Source organism: Impatiens glandulifera, chromosome 2 (genome assembly GCF_907164915.1).
Source record: "Impatiens glandulifera chromosome 2, dImpGla2.1, whole genome shotgun sequence".
Taxonomy (NCBI): Eukaryota; Viridiplantae; Streptophyta; class Magnoliopsida; order Ericales; family Balsaminaceae; genus Impatiens; species Impatiens glandulifera.
Genome location: NC_061863.1, coordinates 65,989,386 through 66,008,772, shown reverse-complemented (window position 1 = coordinate 66,008,772; position 19,387 = coordinate 65,989,386). Strand labels below are relative to the sequence as shown.

The following is a 19,387-nucleotide window of genomic DNA, read 5'->3' as shown; positions in this document are numbered from 1 at the left end:
ATTAAATTTAATTAATTAAAATATAAAAATATAAAACTAAAATAACAATTTTATATAAAAAAATATTAAAAAATTAAATATGAAATATTTTAATAAAAATTATTATTAAAAAAATTATACCATCTTATAATACATTATTAAATAAAATATTATATTTAATTTAAAGTATATAATATTTGAAAGACTTTGTCTTATATTATTTATATTTAATAGATAATTATTTATTTATAATTCGTAAAAAATTGAAATATTCAATATTTTTTTTGTTATAAGTATTTTTGTTTTGAAAAAATATAATTAATATGAAAAAATATTAGATGTTTATATTTTATTAAATTATGTCACTTAAATATTTTATATATATAAAAATAATAATATTTTATATTTTTAATTTAATAAAATAAAAATAAAATTAATCATAATTTTAATAATAAAATTATATTTATAATTTTTCTCTTATAAATCCAAACGTTATCAATGGTAATGGGAATGATTAAAACTCTTAACCAAACACTACACTTCTATCAATCATACTCATTCTCATTCCACACATCTATCAATCCCAATCCTATTCTCATTCCTTTATTTGAACCAAGCACCCCTTAAATACATGACATGTAAAAATAATGTTATTTATTTATTTTTATTTAAAATTATTTTATGTGAAAACATGAACCCATGACTCTGAACTCAGATACATGAGGACTCTTCAGTGTCACCAATTATAATTTTATTATTTGCACAAGCACGCTTAATTACATATAGTTTCGATGGAATGTGTGCATTAATGTGGTATAATCGAACATTATAATAATGCGATTTTATATTTATTTAGTATATTTGAAAGCAATACAATTGCATCTGGTTATATTTTATTTATAATTTAACTCTTAAATTTGTTTCCAACCATAACACATCCATTATACAATAAAATAAATAAATAAAATCTATTATTTTTATTAACAAGATATGTATTTGTTCTATTAATATAAATTAAATATGAAAAAAATATTTTATATAGCGGCTTGTCTTACAATGATGGAATACCACATTCTTTGTTTTGAAACTTCTTTATTGATGAAGACAAAATGATTTAGTACATCTTAATAATTTATTAAAGCTTTGTTTAAATCAAACTCTATACTGTTTATTTATTATTTATTTAGTAAAGGGTATACCTTTGTAATTTTTGTCTAAGCTGTTTTGTTTGCTCAAATAAAAGATAGGTAAATTTTATTTTTATTAATGTTTCTTTTGTAGAAGAGCAAGGTACGTACAATATTACATTCTACTTTACCTATTATATATAAACCTTATTTCCACATGAAAAGTTATAGCAAAAAAACTTATTATATAACAAAGTAATAATAAATTTGAGAATAGTTGCACCTATTTAAAATTGTTAATATGTTTGGGTCTTAATAACAAGTCAAAAAAAAAAACATTGTCTAGGTTAAATTGAATGTGAATTTTTTGTTTTGATATAAAAATATATATATGAAGTTTTTTGTTTTTGTTTTATTTGATACAAATATTTTCAATCTTAAATTATGTAATTTTGACAAACATGAACAATGATATGGACAGTTGTTTTATAAATTAAATCGTGGGTACTTCTATTGAATATTAAGAAATTTAGTAATCAAATGATGAGAATAAATAATTAAACACCTCACTTGGATCTAAGGCCGTGTTTGTTTTGTATACTCTCCTAATGTGAATATTTTTTATTTTATTTAATATTTTCTAAGTAAATTCAATTTTCAAATATGCACCGGTTGAAACCAAAAACCACACCCCAAACCCATTATGATTATTTTGAAGGGATGGATTTGAATATCTAGCATAAGTAGAGGACCCATTATGAATTCTTTATCATTTACTACTTTTATTTTTTTAGGAAAACAGTCATTCATTAGACTACCCACAGCAGGGTGTTAAATTTTTTCATTTAACACCCTGCCACGTCAGCTTAACACCTCTTTTAACACCCACTTTTTAACATGTCATACAGTAGCGTGTTATTCAAAGTATCAAAATTACTTTTTCACTTTCTCTCACTTCCACATCATTTAAACATATACATAATTTCATTTTTTTTAACCACAAACAATATTATTCATCACTTGATAAATCAAACATACAAATATTATTTAAAACGAAGAAGAAAACAAACACTCTAAACAAGGATGAAAGAGTTTGAAGATTTTAAAAGAAAGGTGATACAAACAAGGATGATAATATGGTAGAAAATTTCTGAAATTTTTTGGTGTCCAAATGACACAAACCAAGTCTCTATTTATAGATCGTGAAAAATAAAAAATATTGATATAATTTTTTTTTTTTTTTTTATTAATCAATCATTATTAAAATGTATTTTTAAAATAAGAAAAATAAAATCAAAAGCCTGCCACATGGCAGGATCTCATTGGCCAAACAAAATTTGACACCCGTGTCAAATTTTGACACCCAAAATTTGACACCCAAAATTGCCCCCCTGCTGCCTCCCACCCTCCTCTTTTGACACCCAAATAACCCCTCAAATAACCCCCTGCTGCGGCTGGTCTTAGCAGAAAAATAAAACACAAACATAGAATATTACACAAAAAGAAAACAATAAATAAAATTTCATCGATTATGAAACAAATTATTTAAAAATATGGCTTGTGTGGGTTACATTTTGCAAGCTTATTTTTGCGCCTAAATGATGTCTATATCTCATTAATTATCAAAAGGATTATGATAATAAACTACATTAGTAACATATTTTTGATCATTTTACCCTCATAAAATTTTTATTTTTTTAAATATCAATCAAGCCAAAAATGATTATAGTACGTATAACAACTTCTTCATCTTCATGATTGGTGGTTAAATTATTGAACATACCCAGTTGTCTAACCCACTTACCCAACTGCTACTGATATATATATTTATTATTTTTATTATATTTCATTGTTGCAAATAAAACATAAAATTAGTTCATCTGCATTTATGTGAATCAAACTCTTTACAGAAAACATGTTTTCTATTTTTGTGTTTTTTTAAATATAACTCATTAGATTAATGTTTTAAAAAGTAATTTATTGTCCTCATTTGTCAACTCTTTCCCTTAATAAATAGTAGTGATCATGAAACCTTAGCTATAAGGAACTTACAATAAGAAATATGGTCGCCTGTAAATTTTATTTCTTCATTACTCTAACTATCCTCCTATTCGCCATTAATGTAGCCTCGGCCCAAGACCAAGATACGTTCGGCAGCCGCATGAACCCGAAGCTCCTCCGCATGAACAAAGAGAAGTTGACCCATTTCAGGTTTTGTTTTGTTTTGGTTATGTTTATGCTTATTTGTAAAAAGAATTTTTCTTAACTGGACCTGTTTCAGGTTCTATTGGCACGATGTGGTCAGTGGTCCGAAGCCAAGCTCAGTGACGGTTGTGCCACCAATAACCAATGGCTCAACAACGTTCTTCGGTCTAGTGAATATTATAGACAACCCATTAACTTTGGGCCCCAACATAACCTCGAAAAGAGTTGGACAGGGACAAGGGTTATACGCTTCTGCTTCGTTAGAAGAGATTGGATTGTTGATGCTGATGAATATTGCTTTCACAGAAGGGGAGTACAACGGAAGTACGTTCACGGTTCTTGGAAGGAACACCGTGTTTTCGAAGGTTCGGGAGATGGCAGTGGTGGGCGGATCCGGTATTTTTCGCCTCGCACGGGGATATGTTCAGGCCAAAACATATTTCCTTGATCTCAAGAGTGGAGATGCTACGGTTGAGTATAATGCTTATGTATTGCATTATTAATTCATTATTTCATTACCTGCTAATGAATTTTTCATAATTGCTGCCGAATAAAAAAGTTTGATTTATATTGAGTTAAAGTTCTATCAATATTATCATTTATAAATATCTTAATTGTTGCTGTTTGTATACATGGCTTGAAAATGGTTAACTCAAGGAAATGAATTAGTTAGCCAAGTAAATTGATCATGAATAATGGGTACTAAAGTACAAAGACCAATCTTAAATATGAAGTGTTTACCTATTATAAAAAGAGTTTGGCTCACACCAAGTATGAAGACATAAGGTTCCAGCTGATTTTCATGTGAGATGGCATGGATACCACGAACCGAAGTAGATCCGGTTGGAACATGAGTTCGCCAAACTCTGAACCTTCCTTCCCACTTTCGATAAACTTTGCTATGTTAGGAAGTACCAGCTCTCTACAATGAAGGTGAAGCAAAGGGACCTTCGAAAGAACACTACCTTTTTGAACAGCCAATCCAACCGGTCTTCTTAACTTGTAGGGTTTCCCTGATTTTGGCTCGATATCAACTCTAGGCATTTGCTTCCATTTACTATGAACGAACCAACCGTACTTATAGTCACCTACAATTGGTGTCCCTAGTGCTTCAGCACAATGTACCCGCAGCTGCAAAGCAAAAAGGTTTGAATTTCAATTCTCAAGCCTGCCTACTTTCGTCTAGTAGAGGGATGGAATTGTTATTTAGTCAAATAACTGAATCAAAAGAGAGGTAGTTATAAACCTGGTGCTTGCGGCTTGTACGTGGACATAGTTCAATCCATGAGCATCCATTTATGGTTGGACCAAGAACTCGATATTCAGTAATAGCCTCTTGAGAGGCTTCTAACCTTGAGCAATGTGCCAAAATCACCCTCTCTGTTTTCCCATCATTCAGCGTTACCTGAAACAACAACAACAACCAGATGCAGATTAATAGAGCAAGTTGGTTGTTAGCAAACATGTGTCATTTACGAGAAAATTAGGCAGAGTTGAGGTAAGGAGTCAGAAGAAGAGATAGATAACCTTGGAAATCGGAGCATTAATGATGCCTTCATTTTCCTTGGGTCGTCCTATGACCAATGCCCAATATCTCTGATATGTTGCCTCACAAGCATCATTCCAATCCTACAATTGTGTCATCATAGTTTTATAAGTTCTATGTTGCTTCATGATCATAAGATCCCATAACAAAGAATGGTGAACTTAAGAACCTTATCAGAGAGTTTTGCACGATCATTGCGGTTAAACAGCCACTGAAGATGATCGACACTTTCCTTAGTTCTCCCTAGCAAAATGATGCCACTACTCTCTCTATCAAGACGGTGAACCTGATAAATGGGTAAACGAGGGGGTTAACAAACGGACCCAATATATAACATACATGGTGTGAAGCAACCCATACAAATTTGAAAATATGATACCATGAAAGGAAATTATAAGAGGGAGAGTTTCACATCACAATATTCAGTTGTGTATCTTGATGATCAATCAAATGAATATACATGTAAAACTAACAAAGCTTTTTTTCAAGAAGACTCCAACATGTAATGCAAGTAAAAGAGATTTGATAGAAAGCAAGTGGAGTAACAAATGAAGAACATTTTTGAGAGAAAGTCAATAGACACAAAAGCTATGATGGAACCTAAGACCTTTGATCTCTTAGGCAAGACTCTTTCCAATTAAGCTACTCTGATACTTTGTTCTATCCACTATCAATCTAGTATAAGACGACAAGTAAATGCAAGAACCTCACCAATTTAGGACCTTCATCGTACCCAAAAGTCAATGCTGAAGCTGCCAAGGCATCCATGCTGTTATGCACAGGTAGGTTCCCCTGTAAAGAAAATAAGCTTATAATGTTTAACACTACAAGACAGCTAGGGTCTAGGGATTCACAGCTAAAAGAGCTAACCTTTACAGGCAATTTAGGTGGCTTGTTTAACACGAGAATAGCTGAGTCCTAAACGTCAAAAGATAAAAACATTGTGATACAGATAATAATATCTTGCTCTATTGGGTTACAAATCTAGGCGAAGAAATGAACACTGGCATTTTATAAAAATAGACATGCCTTATAATGGACCAGCCTTTGCAGATATGCTATTTCATCAGCATTTGGATACAGAGTTCCACTTGGTATGGTGTCGAATCTCTTGGAAATACTAGATGCCGCAACTGATACAGGTATATGTATTCTTGCACCTTCATTCATCACTTCATCATGCATAACCTGTTAATTCACTGTAGAATGTTGGATAATTGAGACTAAAGAGATAGAGACAATTGAAAAGACAAATCATCCATTATCAGAAGTTGAAAATACATGAATGATCAAATCAATTAGCATTCTATATATAAGTATCAATACCTTTCTCATTGCTTTCTTGTTTGAGCTGTCCAAGTAGCGACACTCCGTTTGCACCTAAAATAAAGGGCATCTCCAGATTAAGGATAAACTTGATAATGGATATAGGGAAGAGGAATCCTTATCTATATAACAGCAGACCATGATCATGAAATCTTAATGGATATAACCTAACCGAAAAAAAATTGGTTTATTTTTGTTTTCAATACAAGATAGATAGCAAATGACAGAGTTTCAAAACTGTAGATATTGCAAACTCACAAGGCCATGGTTAAAGAGGGACTGAACGACCAAATTGCTAGCTGCTTGAAAGTAGTACTTGACCCAGCTGATTGCAGTGAATTGTCCAGACGATGAAGCTTTTCCAGGCAAGGGATAACCAGGGAAGGGCGGAAGGGAGAGAAGTTGACGAGGTTTAGGGCCTTCTTTAGGAGGACCCAAATGAGCAATATTGTTTGTAACTCGAAGGACAGGTACAGCAATGGCAGGCGGCGGAGGACGTATTCTAGAGTAGAATCTAAAGGCGATCAACAAAGACTGGTGGCGGAGGCATTCCTTATTTATCATCGTTGAAATATGCTAGTCATATTATCAAACACGTAATATGCATAGCACATCAACCGATGAATTTTGCGTTTACTGAAGAGACCTACAAAGGCTGCATAACAGGGTTGGATATGAATGATTGGTAACTATATTTCAGTATAAATCAAATTCAATGATTGGGTTAGCGATCGAATACAACAATTGAATCTACAATGAGCTCAACTACTAGAAGAAAAAAAACTGAAATTTATGGGTTTAGTATTTGATGACTAAATATCGACATGGAACTCTCAAAGGTTAAAACTTTCGACTTATTTATTATACAATCTTTCTCTCCAACTTCGACGACAAGAATATTAATGTGAAATGGGAAGTATTTACTCTTGAAATTGGAGGCTCTAATGTCTTGAGAAACTTCGACGGAGATGTGGATTGTCTTTGAAACTGAAACTTCGACGGCGATGTGGGTTGTCTTTGAAAACGGAAACTTCGACGGCGACGGCGATCGTCTTCGTCTGGAATGGATGCGTCTAGTTTGTAGTGGAACCACCAAGGAAAAGAAAATTATGGGTCGGGTTTTAATTGGGTATCCGGTATCAGATAAATCATAATTAATTTATTTAAATCCGGTGGTGTTAAAAGAAATTTGATGTAAGAACTTGTTTTTAGAAGTTAACAAGAGATTTGAGCCCGTAAAATATTTTAAAAAAAATATTATCTTTGTTTTCAAGAAGTTTAGTATTATTTCATTTAAATCTTATTTATATAATATTAAAGATAATGAATAAATTACTATTAATTAGAATAAGAGTATTTATTGGCAGGGTTGAAATTTATATAATCCACTTTTTTTTTAATATAATTTTATATTTTAGCTGAAATAATGTTGAATTTTACTTAACAATTGAATGAAAAAATGTTCAATTAGTTGGATTTTACTTGATATTATTTTAGAACAAATTGGTGAGTTGTGATTTTGTATTCTTCTCTCTTTTCATTCTCCTATTTTTTTTCTTTTTTTTAATTATTTGCGTTAATATCCAGTGGCGTCGTCTAGAGAGTAATGCAAATCAGGTTCGAGTTAAAATAAAGAGTAAAATTGAAATACTCAACGAATTGAGGTTCGATAGTGATTGATAACCGGCACCGAACTTTATATCCGATTCATACATAAATACCGTTCATATATATATATCAAGTGGCGTCGTCTAAATGAGTAATGCAAATCAGGTTCGAGTTGGAATAGAGATTAAAATTGACATACCCGATGAATTTAGGTTCGATATTAATTTATAACCGACACCAAACTTTATATCGATACATACATAAAATAGTTCACATATTTATCATGCAATATCTAGAACTTTCGTTCTTATTCTAAGTTTTAAGAATGATAAAATTAAGGAGAAAAATGTTATAATATCAGGTATAATGTTATAATATCGGGGTATATGGAATACCTTCGAGGAAATTAGATACCCAAGTTATTGGGAATGAGGATTAAATATAAGGGATCAAATAAAATAAATAAAAAATAATGAATAGAGAATAAAAAATCAACATAATTTGTGAAGGTGGTACAAAGTGTAACACAAAATATGGAACGGTAGATTTAATCTCAAATATAAGTTATTCGTTAGACGGGGTCAAGTAAGGATGGCAATTTGAAACTTTTCTACGGTAATCGAACCAAATAGCCTCGTTTAGGGCGGTTTTCCCCGATTTGACCGGTAGTTGACCGGGAATGAGGCGGGGATGGTATTTGTGTCATCCGCCCCGATTTCACCCTAATTATGCCTCGAACACTAAAAACATAATTAAATGTATAAAATCATAAATATATTTATTTATTCATTATATTTTATAAGAGTTTTAAGTTTATTTCTTTATAATAATATAAAATTTTAATATATTACAATATATATTATATTAAAAAATCCGTTTACATAATTTAATTATATAAAAAATTATTTATTTTTTAAAATATGTTATAAACGGTGCACCACGGGGATTCCCCAAAACCGAATAAGGCGGGATGATAATAAAAAAATCTACGAAATAAAAACGGAACGGAGATGGTAAATACATTCACCGCTCCGAAGAGTCCCATTGTTATCCCTAGGGTCGAGTAACTAAAATGAGATCGGATAGGGACTTACATATACTGAGCTAGTCTCTAAACTAAAGGTAAACGATTTGAACATACTATTAAAAAAAAATCCATAAAATCATACAATTTATCTTAAAATTTATACCATTAACACCATATTATTATTATTATTATTATTATTTTGAAAAGATTAAAATACTTAAAGACTTGGAATAGATATTAAACTAGACTTAACCATAATGCAACCACTAGAACTAGATAAGTTGTGTGAAATAGAATATAACCCTACAAGTAATGAATCCGTTCCCTATACATAATTGTAAAAGATAATTTTGTTTTGTTTGGGCAATATTCAATAGTATGTTGAATACAAAAAATAAAAAAATAAAGTTGTTAAGGAAAACACTAATTATCTCAATATTGAATGTACTACTAAACAAGTCTTCATTATTATGTTGAACAACTAATACAAAAATTATGCTAGCTAACATAAATAAAAATCTAGATAAAAGGGTTGTTACCAACCACACAATGGTTGATGTTATCCCCTTATAACAATAATTTTTAAAACCAGTTCAATCTCTTGGAATCCCTAGTACAACATTTCCCCATCATAATTTTCCAATTTAAAGAAAATGGTTTAGCAAGATTCGAATTTAAGATGTTATCCTCTTAAGTTTAAATTCATTCCAGATGAACATTATATCTAATAAAGATAGATCAATGCATGAATCAATTAATCCTGATAGTTGGGCAATCTGGTGAGTATAGAATGCTCTGGTTTATGATCACATTCAAAGTCGAGATGAACAAAGGCTCGTTCAACTTCTCGAAGCTTCTCAATCTTAATTTGTAATGTCTCACCCACATTATGTGCTTCTTTTAATGGCAATTCTTCTGGAAGTTGGATGTCAACCTGCTTAACAGCAACAGCAAAATTGTTGTCATAATAATCATATAAATTCATAACTTAGTGATAGAGCGCAAAAATTAATGTAAAAAAAAAATAGTGAAATCACACAAAAATTACTTCAATAATAAATTAGTTGATTTCTTAAATCTGACCTCTACGAAATATAGCACGCCAAACGTATAAGCACGAACAGTGTCTACTCGTTTAACTTGTGGATGACTCAAGACCAAATAAGTCAGTTTTTGTAGAACATCCGGTGGAGCTGATTGTCCCACCAACGAAACTGCATCAAACAGAACATTGAGATCAATGTTAGACATCAAAAATTAAACCTACCAGCATTTCTTTACTTACCCGCGTTTTCAAGAACAGTTCCAGACCAATTTATGATAGTGTAAATTGCAAGCACAATGGCACCAACAGGGTCGATCCACCAATACAGTTTATCACCCATGACTGCCGAAATTAACCCAACTACATTTGTCACCACATCAAAGTAGTGATCCTGGAAACAGAAACAAAGTCAAACGAACTACCGTCGCTAAAGATCATTAACGACGGGAAACTAGGATTTAGCGACAGTGACGAAAGTAGGAAATAGGTATAATATAATACCTTAGCGTATGCCCGGACAATTTCGTTTCCTGAAGTTCTACAGTAAAGCCATAATGCAAGTTTGACTACAGTAGCAAATAACATAATGGAATAGAGCCATATCAATTGATCTGAAGTCATCTTTTCCGAGGGGTTATCTTCAATTAACTGTTGTACAGCCTGAAGCAATATCTGAAAGCCTATACAAAAATATAATAAATTAATATTATTATTATTATTATTATTGTGGGAATGAATTAAATATGAATATACCTAGTGTGGCCATGACGGCGGCGAAGATGATAATTCCGACGGGTTGGACCCTAAGTTTTCCGATGGGATATTTGTAAATGTTGACATTTTTCATAGAGAGATGAGTAAACCAAAGTATAGCACCAGCCATAAGATCGAGTAAGGAATCAAGTGTTGATGCAGCAATGGCTATGGATCCACTCTTTATTGTAGCATAAATCTACAAACAAGAACAAATGAGATTACATATATATATATGAGGATATAATTAAAAGGAGATACAAGAATTATATAACCTTAAGGGCTAGTAATATGACATTTGCATAATTGGATATCTTCATTGCTCTCTCATGTTGAACTTGTTCTTGAGGATCTTCTTGAACAAGACAATCAGAGGCAACGACAGAGTCAACTTCTTCAAATGATTTCAGTACTGCCACTTGTTTCTCATAGTACTCTTTCTCTCCTGTCAATCTTAGTTCATGAATCTTGTGATCATTATAATATAGAGAAAGAGATGAAGAAGTTAATTACCTTTAGATAGGGTTGAAGTGGCTTTGGAGAAATCAATTATAAGAGAAGAAGACTCGAGATCGATGCCAGGTTGGAGCTTGAGAGGGAGTTTAGTGATGAATTCTCCCCGGAGGGAGTTGACGGAGTTCCGGCGAGTGAATCGGAGTAGGGAGGATCTGACATCATCCCCTGTTTCCTCCATCATATTATACGATTGATCGATTGAAGAGGTTTTTTATGTTTCTTGTTCCCTTTAATTCCTTTGAGGTCCAATTAATTACATTAATAATATGTATGACAACACATGTCTCTACGGATATATGTCGTCAGACGGGTGGTGCTAATTCCATCAGACAGAGATATGGGTTTTGCAGCTTTTACACAGATGGGTGTTTCTGTTTTGCATGAAACGGCCAAGAAAATGTTTTCACATCCATATAAATATTATAAGGGGGTAATTTTTAGTTGTTTTTTTACATTCCTGCAGGAATTTGTGACAATGGATAAAACTTTACTAATGTCACCATTAATAATAATATAAAGTTTAGTCACTAATAACTATTATTAAATAAATTAGAATATTTTTTAATAAATCACGAAAAATATATTTAAATAAAATATAGAACACTTTCATTTTACATTTTATTCACTTCGGTAAGACAATTTATATTCTCACCTATCTCATCACATATTTTTTCTAATGAACTTTTCGTCTCGTGACTTTACACTTTCACTTTGGTATATCAAATATCTGATTCATATTTTTTAATATTTAGCATCGTGACCTTACACTTTGGTCAATAAAATATTTGATTTATTAACCACTTTCAGTTGTTACCGGTCTATTATCCATCGGAAAACCACATCTCAATCACACTTGGTTAAAGAGTTGTACTTGTTTTTGTTAAGTTGCAAGTTCGAAAAATACATAACCGTTATAAGTTTATGGGTGGGGTCAACCCACAATCCGACTCAAATATTCATTTACTCTCGCGTATAGATCCAAATTAACCACATCTCGACCCAGCAATTCGGACACTTTAAAAATTAAGCATCATTATATATATTAGTTAGTTAAAAAATTAAACTTATATTGTTAAGAATGTTTCGCGTTCATCAAATTTGGTGTTGAATTTAAAATATAAAGTCTTATTTGTCTAGTTGGTTAAAGAGTTATATTTGTTTTTGTTATGTTGCAAGTTCGAAACACACCTATGACATTTTTAATTTTAACCGTTTTAAGTTTATAGGCGAGTCAATCCACAATCCGACTCAAATATTCATTTACTTTCACATATATATCCAAATTAACCACAAAAATATCGACACCCGACAATCCGGACTCTTTAAAAATTAAACATCATTGTATATATTAATTAAATGATCCCTTGTACACCATTAATGTTTAATTATTGTTCTTTTGGTCCTATATTTTTTTTTTAATTTGAATGTAAATAGTTTGAGTTGTTCAATATACTATTAATGTTTTTATATTTACAATTTAATAATTTTATTTTATTTAAACGATTTTATTGATAACCATAATAACATCTTTTATTATTTAAAATTAAAATTATATTATAATATATAATAATTGTTAATTAATTTATATAATATCAACATACTTAATATGTTTTTTTAGGCTAACCTAGCTATAGGGGAGAGAAGAGGAAGAAATGAATAATAAGGTCTAACTATTTATTTTTAAAAGTCTAAAATTCAAATAAAAAATATCCTTAATTTCGAATATATTGCGGATAAATTTCACATTTATGAGCTAGCAAGTTTGATTACATCCTTATATTAAATCTCATTTAAAATACAATTTTTATTTAATTCGGTCAAGAAATCACAAATAATTTTTTTAATTTAAAATCCCACAAAACAACAGAACTGAAAAGTGTTTTGAGCCATTATTTATTGATTAGTCAAGTTTAAATAATTGATCAGTAGGGTTCGACAATGATGGGATTTAAATATCACAGCTTTGGATTTTTTTTTGCCTATATTTATATTTATATTTATCACGACAAATAAAAAAATAAAAGCTAATAATGTACCATGGTACAAATTAGAACATAACATGGCATTGCTGCTGGTAGATTAGGTTGTGGGGGACCTTATTCCTCTGCAGTTGTTTCGTCCGCTTTGGCGGATGTTGATAATGACATAATAATAATAATTTGATTGAAATATATATTATATATATATATATATATATGTGCATTTTAGAGTTTATGATAAATAACATTTATAACAAATTTGAAGAAGAAATAGTATTAAAAATAAAATAGTTAGAAAGCAAAAACTTTATTAATACAAATATAACATTTATAAGGGATGTTAAATTTAACCAAAAATCATAAATCTGATAAAATGGAATGTTAAATTAATTTGAAACAAAACTCTATTTCTTGGAACATATCAAAACTACAAATTACATTTTCTTTCCTATGCAGAATCCATTGAATGTTTCTTCTCTGATTGTTCGTCTGATTTTCGGTTCTTCTTCTTGTTCTCTCTTTCCATCTTGTTCTCTCTTTCCACTTGCTGTTTGTCGGCTTTAGACACGATTTTTGAGACAGTGAAACCGGCAACCTCAAATGTCCTTGCTCTGTTAAGGATCAATGAGTTGCGGAGAAAGACATCCACTCCATCGTAAGTCCAAACACCTATAGAAGCCTCACCTCTAAGTCCGAAAGCGAACCAACCCAGACCAGAAGCAGCAACGTCTACACAACTTGAATCCCAACTGTTACCGCTTATACGGAATTCTTTTCTCACCCATTTTCCCATCTCTTCAACACGTTTTTCACCAATAGGCGGCTGGACAGAACAGAACAAAATATTATATCTATTTGGAAAAAGTTTTGAATTTCTGTGAGTCTAAGTTTAATTTTCAAAGCTGACAGAAAAGATGTTTTCAAATGAAGTGAAAGAGTACCTGGAGTTGGCGACCAAAGTGGTCTTCAATCATGGAGCATGCATTCTCCATTTTGCCCATGTGCAATGGAAGGTACGGTGATGCCCACACAGTAACATAAATGGACTCAGCAGATGATTCTTCTACATCTACTCTCATGAGCCCAGCAATATGAACTGAATGTCCTGCCTGTAATACAACCGAATTTTGTCACACTATGATATGAATCACACTTGCCAAAATCCACTCCTATTTTACATCAACTACATTCCACATTCTCTTCAAATAATATCTCGTATTGGGTCTCATCTGTTTTGCACGATGGATGTTCAACTTAAGTCTCCTAGGTTTTAGTCAGCGTAAGTCTTGAGGAAGAAGACACTCAAAGATTTTGTTGGCCTAACAAAGAATTGTGAATTTTGGTGTGCTTAGATGTTAGCAAGTATGAAAGATGAAGATTGTGAGGAGTTGTTAAACGTCTCTCTCAAATCCACTTAGTGTAATTAACTCTATCATTTTTATCTCCAAAAGGGGCTTGAAGCGAAAGTGAAGGTTTCGCCAACTTATCTCCAAAAAGGCTTAGAAGCGATGATGGTGGTGGTATGATCAACTTAACTCCAAAACGACTTGAGTGAATGTGGAGGTATTACCAATCTATTCCCCACCTAAAAGGATTAATCAAATGTAGAAATATGACAAATTGATCTTCTAAAGGGATTGAAGCAAACTTGGAGATACGACAATTCATCTCTTAAAGGGTAATTAGGGTTTATTGGTAAAGGGTATTTTAGTCTTTTACACATGATGTACTTTTATAAAAATATGTTTACTTAGACTATTGGACCTAAAAATCTATAGATAACTCCACAAAGGGACAAACCTGGTTAAAACTTGTGTTCATTTCATTAGCTTATTCTCTATTGTTTTAGATTAATCTTTGCTTAACATAATATAAGGAAAACAATATGCTGGCCTCTTATTCAAAAGTTGAAAGAAAAAACTATTGAAGATTAAGCATAAAGAAAAGCAGTTATACCTTGATCCTGTAAGTTCGTGGTTTCAACTCCTTGCTCATTTGAACAAGCTGTTGTTCCTCCCTTGTCAACCGGGTAGTGATCTGGTGCGGATTCAAAAGGCCAGGAGTATCAAACAATTTTGTATTTCCAGGTAATCCACCTTCTACCCTAATAATCCCCAAAGTTGTTCCTGGAACAGGTGCTTCAGTCAAATGAGCTACTTTCCCACCAGCATGTTTTCCAATCGAATTAATCAGAGTTGATTTCCCTGCATTCTGAGCTCCAATTGCCCATACATTTCCTCTAGCTCCTGCTAACTTAACCACATCGTCAATGAGATTCTTCACACCCCAATCTTTGATTGCACTCACCAAATGGACTGTGGTGAGCTTGTTTGCTCCACCTTCCCTCGCCCTTGATCGAACCCAATGCTCTAGTCCCGTAGGAGATAGAGAGCTTGGAAGAAGGTCAATCTTTGTCACCACCAGGACCACCCTTGGTACATTCCCAGACTTTCCTTCTTTCCAAGCTGTTGAATTCTCATCAATGGTGTCTGAAACTAGCTTGGCCACTTTCCTAGGGAATGAACCGTCGAAATCCGCAGCATCAACCACCAATAAAACCACAGTCCTCGTACCTGTTGTGAAACGTAACTTCCTCCCAACCGTATGATCAAAATCAAAATCCGGCAACAAGTTTTCCAAGTTTGGATCTTTCACCTTACCGTAATGCCTAAGTGAATGGCATCTCGCGCAAACCACCGGCTTTTCCATCGAATGAGAGGTAGGAGTCTCTGAAATTTCTGGGTCATCGTCTTCCACAAGGCCATTGAGTAATCCTTTCTTGAACGAATTCGAAATCTCCGACTCGTCAGCTATTGGTTTCCTATCAATCTGTAACTTGTAATCGGGGCTTTTCAGCGAAGGCTTAATGAAGAATCCGGGTTGTTTTGGGTCTGAATCCTGCATCGAGACGCCGCAACCACGGCATATGACGAGAGAAAGGGAGGTGGATTCCGAAAAGTTCCCATCTCTATTGAGAGACAAAGGAGAGGGCTTTTGAGGAATGGGTATTGAAGAAAAATGTCTAAACAAAATCGGCAAGAGGGTTTTAGTAGGGTTTATGAAAATGGGGTCTGAAATGGGATTGAAAGGCGGAGAATGAGATGGAACTGCGAAGTGGGAGAAGGGAAGAAGGCGTCTGAGCTTCGACGGCGAAAGTGTGCGAGCGATCATCATCATCATCATCATCATCATTTCCTCTCGCTAAACTTTCTTCCCCAAATTTCTCATCGTTGCTCTTCACTCAAAGCCGCCGAAGTATTTCGATTATTTTAGGTCATTAATCTCACACTTGTTTTCATTTTTAATTATTAATTTAAATGAAAATAATGTATTAAAATATATTTTAATTATATGTTAAAATTATAATATAAATAATTTAATATATTAAAAAATTATATAAAATAATAAAAATAAACTTCGAAACTTGCATTGTACAAATTGAAACTACAGATCAAATTGAAAAAAAAAGTCCTTAAAAAATAACAATTATCCATATCTATTATCCGAGATTTGTGATTAATATGAATACATGTGAGAGTAACTGTGGTTAATATGGATATATGTGAGAGTAAATGGATACTTGGGTCGGATTGTGGGTTGACCCGCCCATAAACTTAAAAAATATTATAGGTATGGTTCGAACTTGCAACCTAACAAAACAAGTACAACCTTTTAACCAACTAGGCTAATAACACTTTATATTTTAAATTCAACCCAAAATTTGATAAACGCGTGACATTTTAACAATATAAGTTCAACTTTTTAACTAACTAATCTATATATATATATAATGATGCTTAATTTTTAAAGTGTTCGGATTGCCGGTCGAGAGCTATGGTTAATTTGAATATATGTGAGAGTAAATGGATACTTGGGTCGGATTGTGGGTTGACCCGCCCATAAACTTAAAACGGTTAAAAATAAAATTAAAAATGTTATAGGTATGGTTCGAACTTGCAACATAACAAAACAAGTACAATCTTTTAACCAACTAGGCTAATAACACTTTATATTTTAAATTCAACCCAAAATTTGATAAACGCGTGACATTTTAAAAATATAAGTTCAATTTTTTAACTAACTAATCTATATATATATATAATGATGCCCGGTGTAACTCCCCCGAAGGGGAAGCCCCCGGCAGGGAACTCAATGGATGAATTATTATTCCTTTCTTTCTGTGTAAGTGTAAGCAATGTCTTTGCGATTATTAGTAAGGTAGAAATGGCTCCCAACAAGTCTCCTGTAAGTAGATGGGTCATCCAATAGCTCTCCTGCATTTGAGGCTATTTTTGGATCTTGTTCCTGTTTGCTAATTTTTAAAGTGTCCGGATTGCCGGGTCGAGAGGTGTGGTTAATTTGGATATATGTGAGAGTAAATAGATACTTCGGTCGGATATTAGGTTGACCCGCCCATAAAAATTTTATCGTAATATTTTTTTCACGATTTTTTATATTATTACTCGTGCAAATGCACGGAATACATGCTAGTGCAAATAATTGTCATCCACAATCTCATTAAACAACACTCTAATTAAATTGGTTAATAAAATATTTGTGTTACTACTAAAATTTTATCAGTCTAATTTATAAATTATAAATAATTATTTTTGAATTAATCATAAATTAAAAATAATTAAAATAAAATGTGTAATACTAAAATTCTATCACTTTAATTTATAAATTATAAATAATCATTTTAAATAAATATTATAATTATAAATTTAAAATAATTAAAATAAAAAGCTAAAATAAAATTAAATAATTATTGTATTAATTAATTTAAAATTAATTAAAATAAATACTAAAATAAATTAAATAAATGATTTAAAATTATTATATTAATTAATTTCAAACTAGTTTTTAAGAGAGGAATTAAATAAATTAAAATATAAAAAAAATGTTCAAATCCCAAAATAATTAATTAGGTAAGCTTAAATTACACACACAAAATTATAAAATAAGTAAAATAAAATTTATATATTAATTAATTTTGTATACTTTTAAAATTAAAATTAAAATAAATTAAATTAAATTTTTTTAAGTATTACCAAACATTTTGAGTCCGATAAGAATCTTTAATAATAATATTTTTTTTTTTACACTCCTTAAATTGATCATTAGATTTAAATTTAAATCAAAATTATTATTTCAATATATATCTCACTTATAATTATCAAAGTTAAATTATTATTATTATTTTTTATTTTTAAAAAATCATTTATATTAAAGTTGATAAAAATCGTTTAAACACACAAATATAATATATAAAATGAAAAAAAATATATTACTCAATAAGTCATCGAACTCGTAAGTTCTAAAAAAAAAAACGATTAAATTCCCGACAAACTATACTAACTTTCCCGGAACAATCTTAGAAAACGTTATAATAATAGCAGTACGAATAATATACACGGACGACTACGATCATTAAAAGTTTGATCATTTCTTTCCAACAAACTAGTCCACTAAAAAATAATTTGGATGATAACCAAAATATGTATGTATGCTATATTAGTTACATCGATCAAAAATTTATAAGAAATTTCAGTAACACTCTACAAAAGTCTTTAGATACTAGATACTAGATACTCTAGGCAATGCAAATGTAAGTGAGTTGTTGATTCAATCACCTCATGACACATACGACTAATCATAATACAACATTTTTTCATTCACATATCACCAGTAATATTTTCATTGTGAATAATGCTTCATCCAAACAATGAGACCTTTGATGTAATCTTTGACTACAAAAGTTTCTCCTAACAAAATGGAATCATCTTATCGAACAAATTATATCAATACGCACATGAAAACTATTAATGACTTGACGACGCATAACTTATTGTTCAAACGGGGACACTTATTTGCGTTCTATCAAAAGTAAAACTCTATTATAGAACGAACTCTCCATAATGTTTAATGTCTTTCTATATATAATTCGGAGAGCGAAACCACTAGACCGATGATCAAACATATCCTTAACATATGACATTTATACATATCGTAATAAAAACAAACTCATAATACGTCGTAACTAGATTTTTGACACTACACTAAATATCGTCCCACAAATTGATCGAAAAAATACCCCATAATGAATCTTGATTACTCACGAAATTTGTCCACATAGAATAAATTATCTTTTAAATGTTACACTTAGCTGGATAATTAGACATTTTGGTGAACCAACTAGACCAATCATGATCATACTTATACAAAGACGAATCCAAGAATTTTTTTTTCACTAGGCTGACTGAATATTATAGGTAT

The 19,387-nt window shown here is 31.4% G+C and overlaps 4 protein-coding genes across 5 annotated transcripts; 1 reads left to right on the top strand and 3 right to left on the bottom strand.

The window, feature by feature from the left end:
- The first annotated feature begins 3,168 nt into the window (after positions 1–3,168).
- On the top strand, positions 3,169–3,854 carry LOC124925249 (dirigent protein 22-like). The gene is made up of 2 exons (XM_047465220.1): positions 3,169–3,317; positions 3,388–3,854. The coding sequence occupies exons 1-2, from the start codon at positions 3,169–3,171 to the stop codon at positions 3,812–3,814; spliced, it is 576 nt and encodes a 191-aa protein (XP_047321176.1). The 3' UTR covers positions 3,815–3,854.
- Positions 3,855–3,952: 98 nt separating this feature from the next.
- LOC124927457 (RNA pseudouridine synthase 3, mitochondrial) lies at positions 3,953–7,069 on the bottom strand. 2 transcript variants are annotated; one of them, XM_047467866.1, is made up of 9 exons: positions 6,442–7,069; positions 6,184–6,237; positions 5,887–6,045; positions 5,728–5,775; positions 5,569–5,649; positions 5,027–5,143; positions 4,839–4,940; positions 4,558–4,716; positions 3,953–4,442 (listed from the first exon to the last, which is right to left on the bottom strand). In XM_047467866.1, the coding sequence occupies exons 1-9, from the start codon at positions 6,745–6,747 to the stop codon at positions 4,074–4,076; spliced, it is 1,395 nt and encodes a 464-aa protein (XP_047323822.1). In that variant the 5' UTR covers positions 6,748–7,069; the 3' UTR covers positions 3,953–4,073. The 2 variants fall into 2 exon arrangements, with proteins under 2 accessions (XP_047323822.1, XP_047323823.1); XM_047467867.1 differs by having other exon boundaries at positions 5,887–6,056; positions 6,442–6,528.
- A 2,192-nt stretch (positions 7,070–9,261) lies between these two features.
- Positions 9,262–11,402, bottom strand: LOC124925761 (metal tolerance protein 4-like). Its single transcript, XM_047465845.1, has 7 exons — positions 11,130–11,402; positions 10,892–11,061; positions 10,617–10,815; positions 10,365–10,543; positions 10,104–10,254; positions 9,902–10,032; positions 9,262–9,752 (listed from the first exon to the last, which is right to left on the bottom strand). Exons 1-7 carry the CDS (start codon positions 11,311–11,313, stop codon positions 9,573–9,575), a joined length of 1,194 nt encoding a protein of 397 aa, XP_047321801.1. The 5' UTR covers positions 11,314–11,402; the 3' UTR covers positions 9,262–9,572.
- A 2,057-nt stretch (positions 11,403–13,459) lies between these two features.
- Positions 13,460–16,356, bottom strand: LOC124925317 (GTP-binding protein BRASSINAZOLE INSENSITIVE PALE GREEN 2, chloroplastic). Its single transcript, XM_047465286.1, has 3 exons — positions 15,068–16,356; positions 14,053–14,220; positions 13,460–13,934 (listed from the first exon to the last, which is right to left on the bottom strand). The coding sequence occupies exons 1-3, from the start codon at positions 16,301–16,303 to the stop codon at positions 13,560–13,562; spliced, it is 1,779 nt and encodes a 592-aa protein (XP_047321242.1). The 5' UTR covers positions 16,304–16,356; the 3' UTR covers positions 13,460–13,559.
- Positions 16,357–19,387: the final 3,031 nt, after the last annotated feature.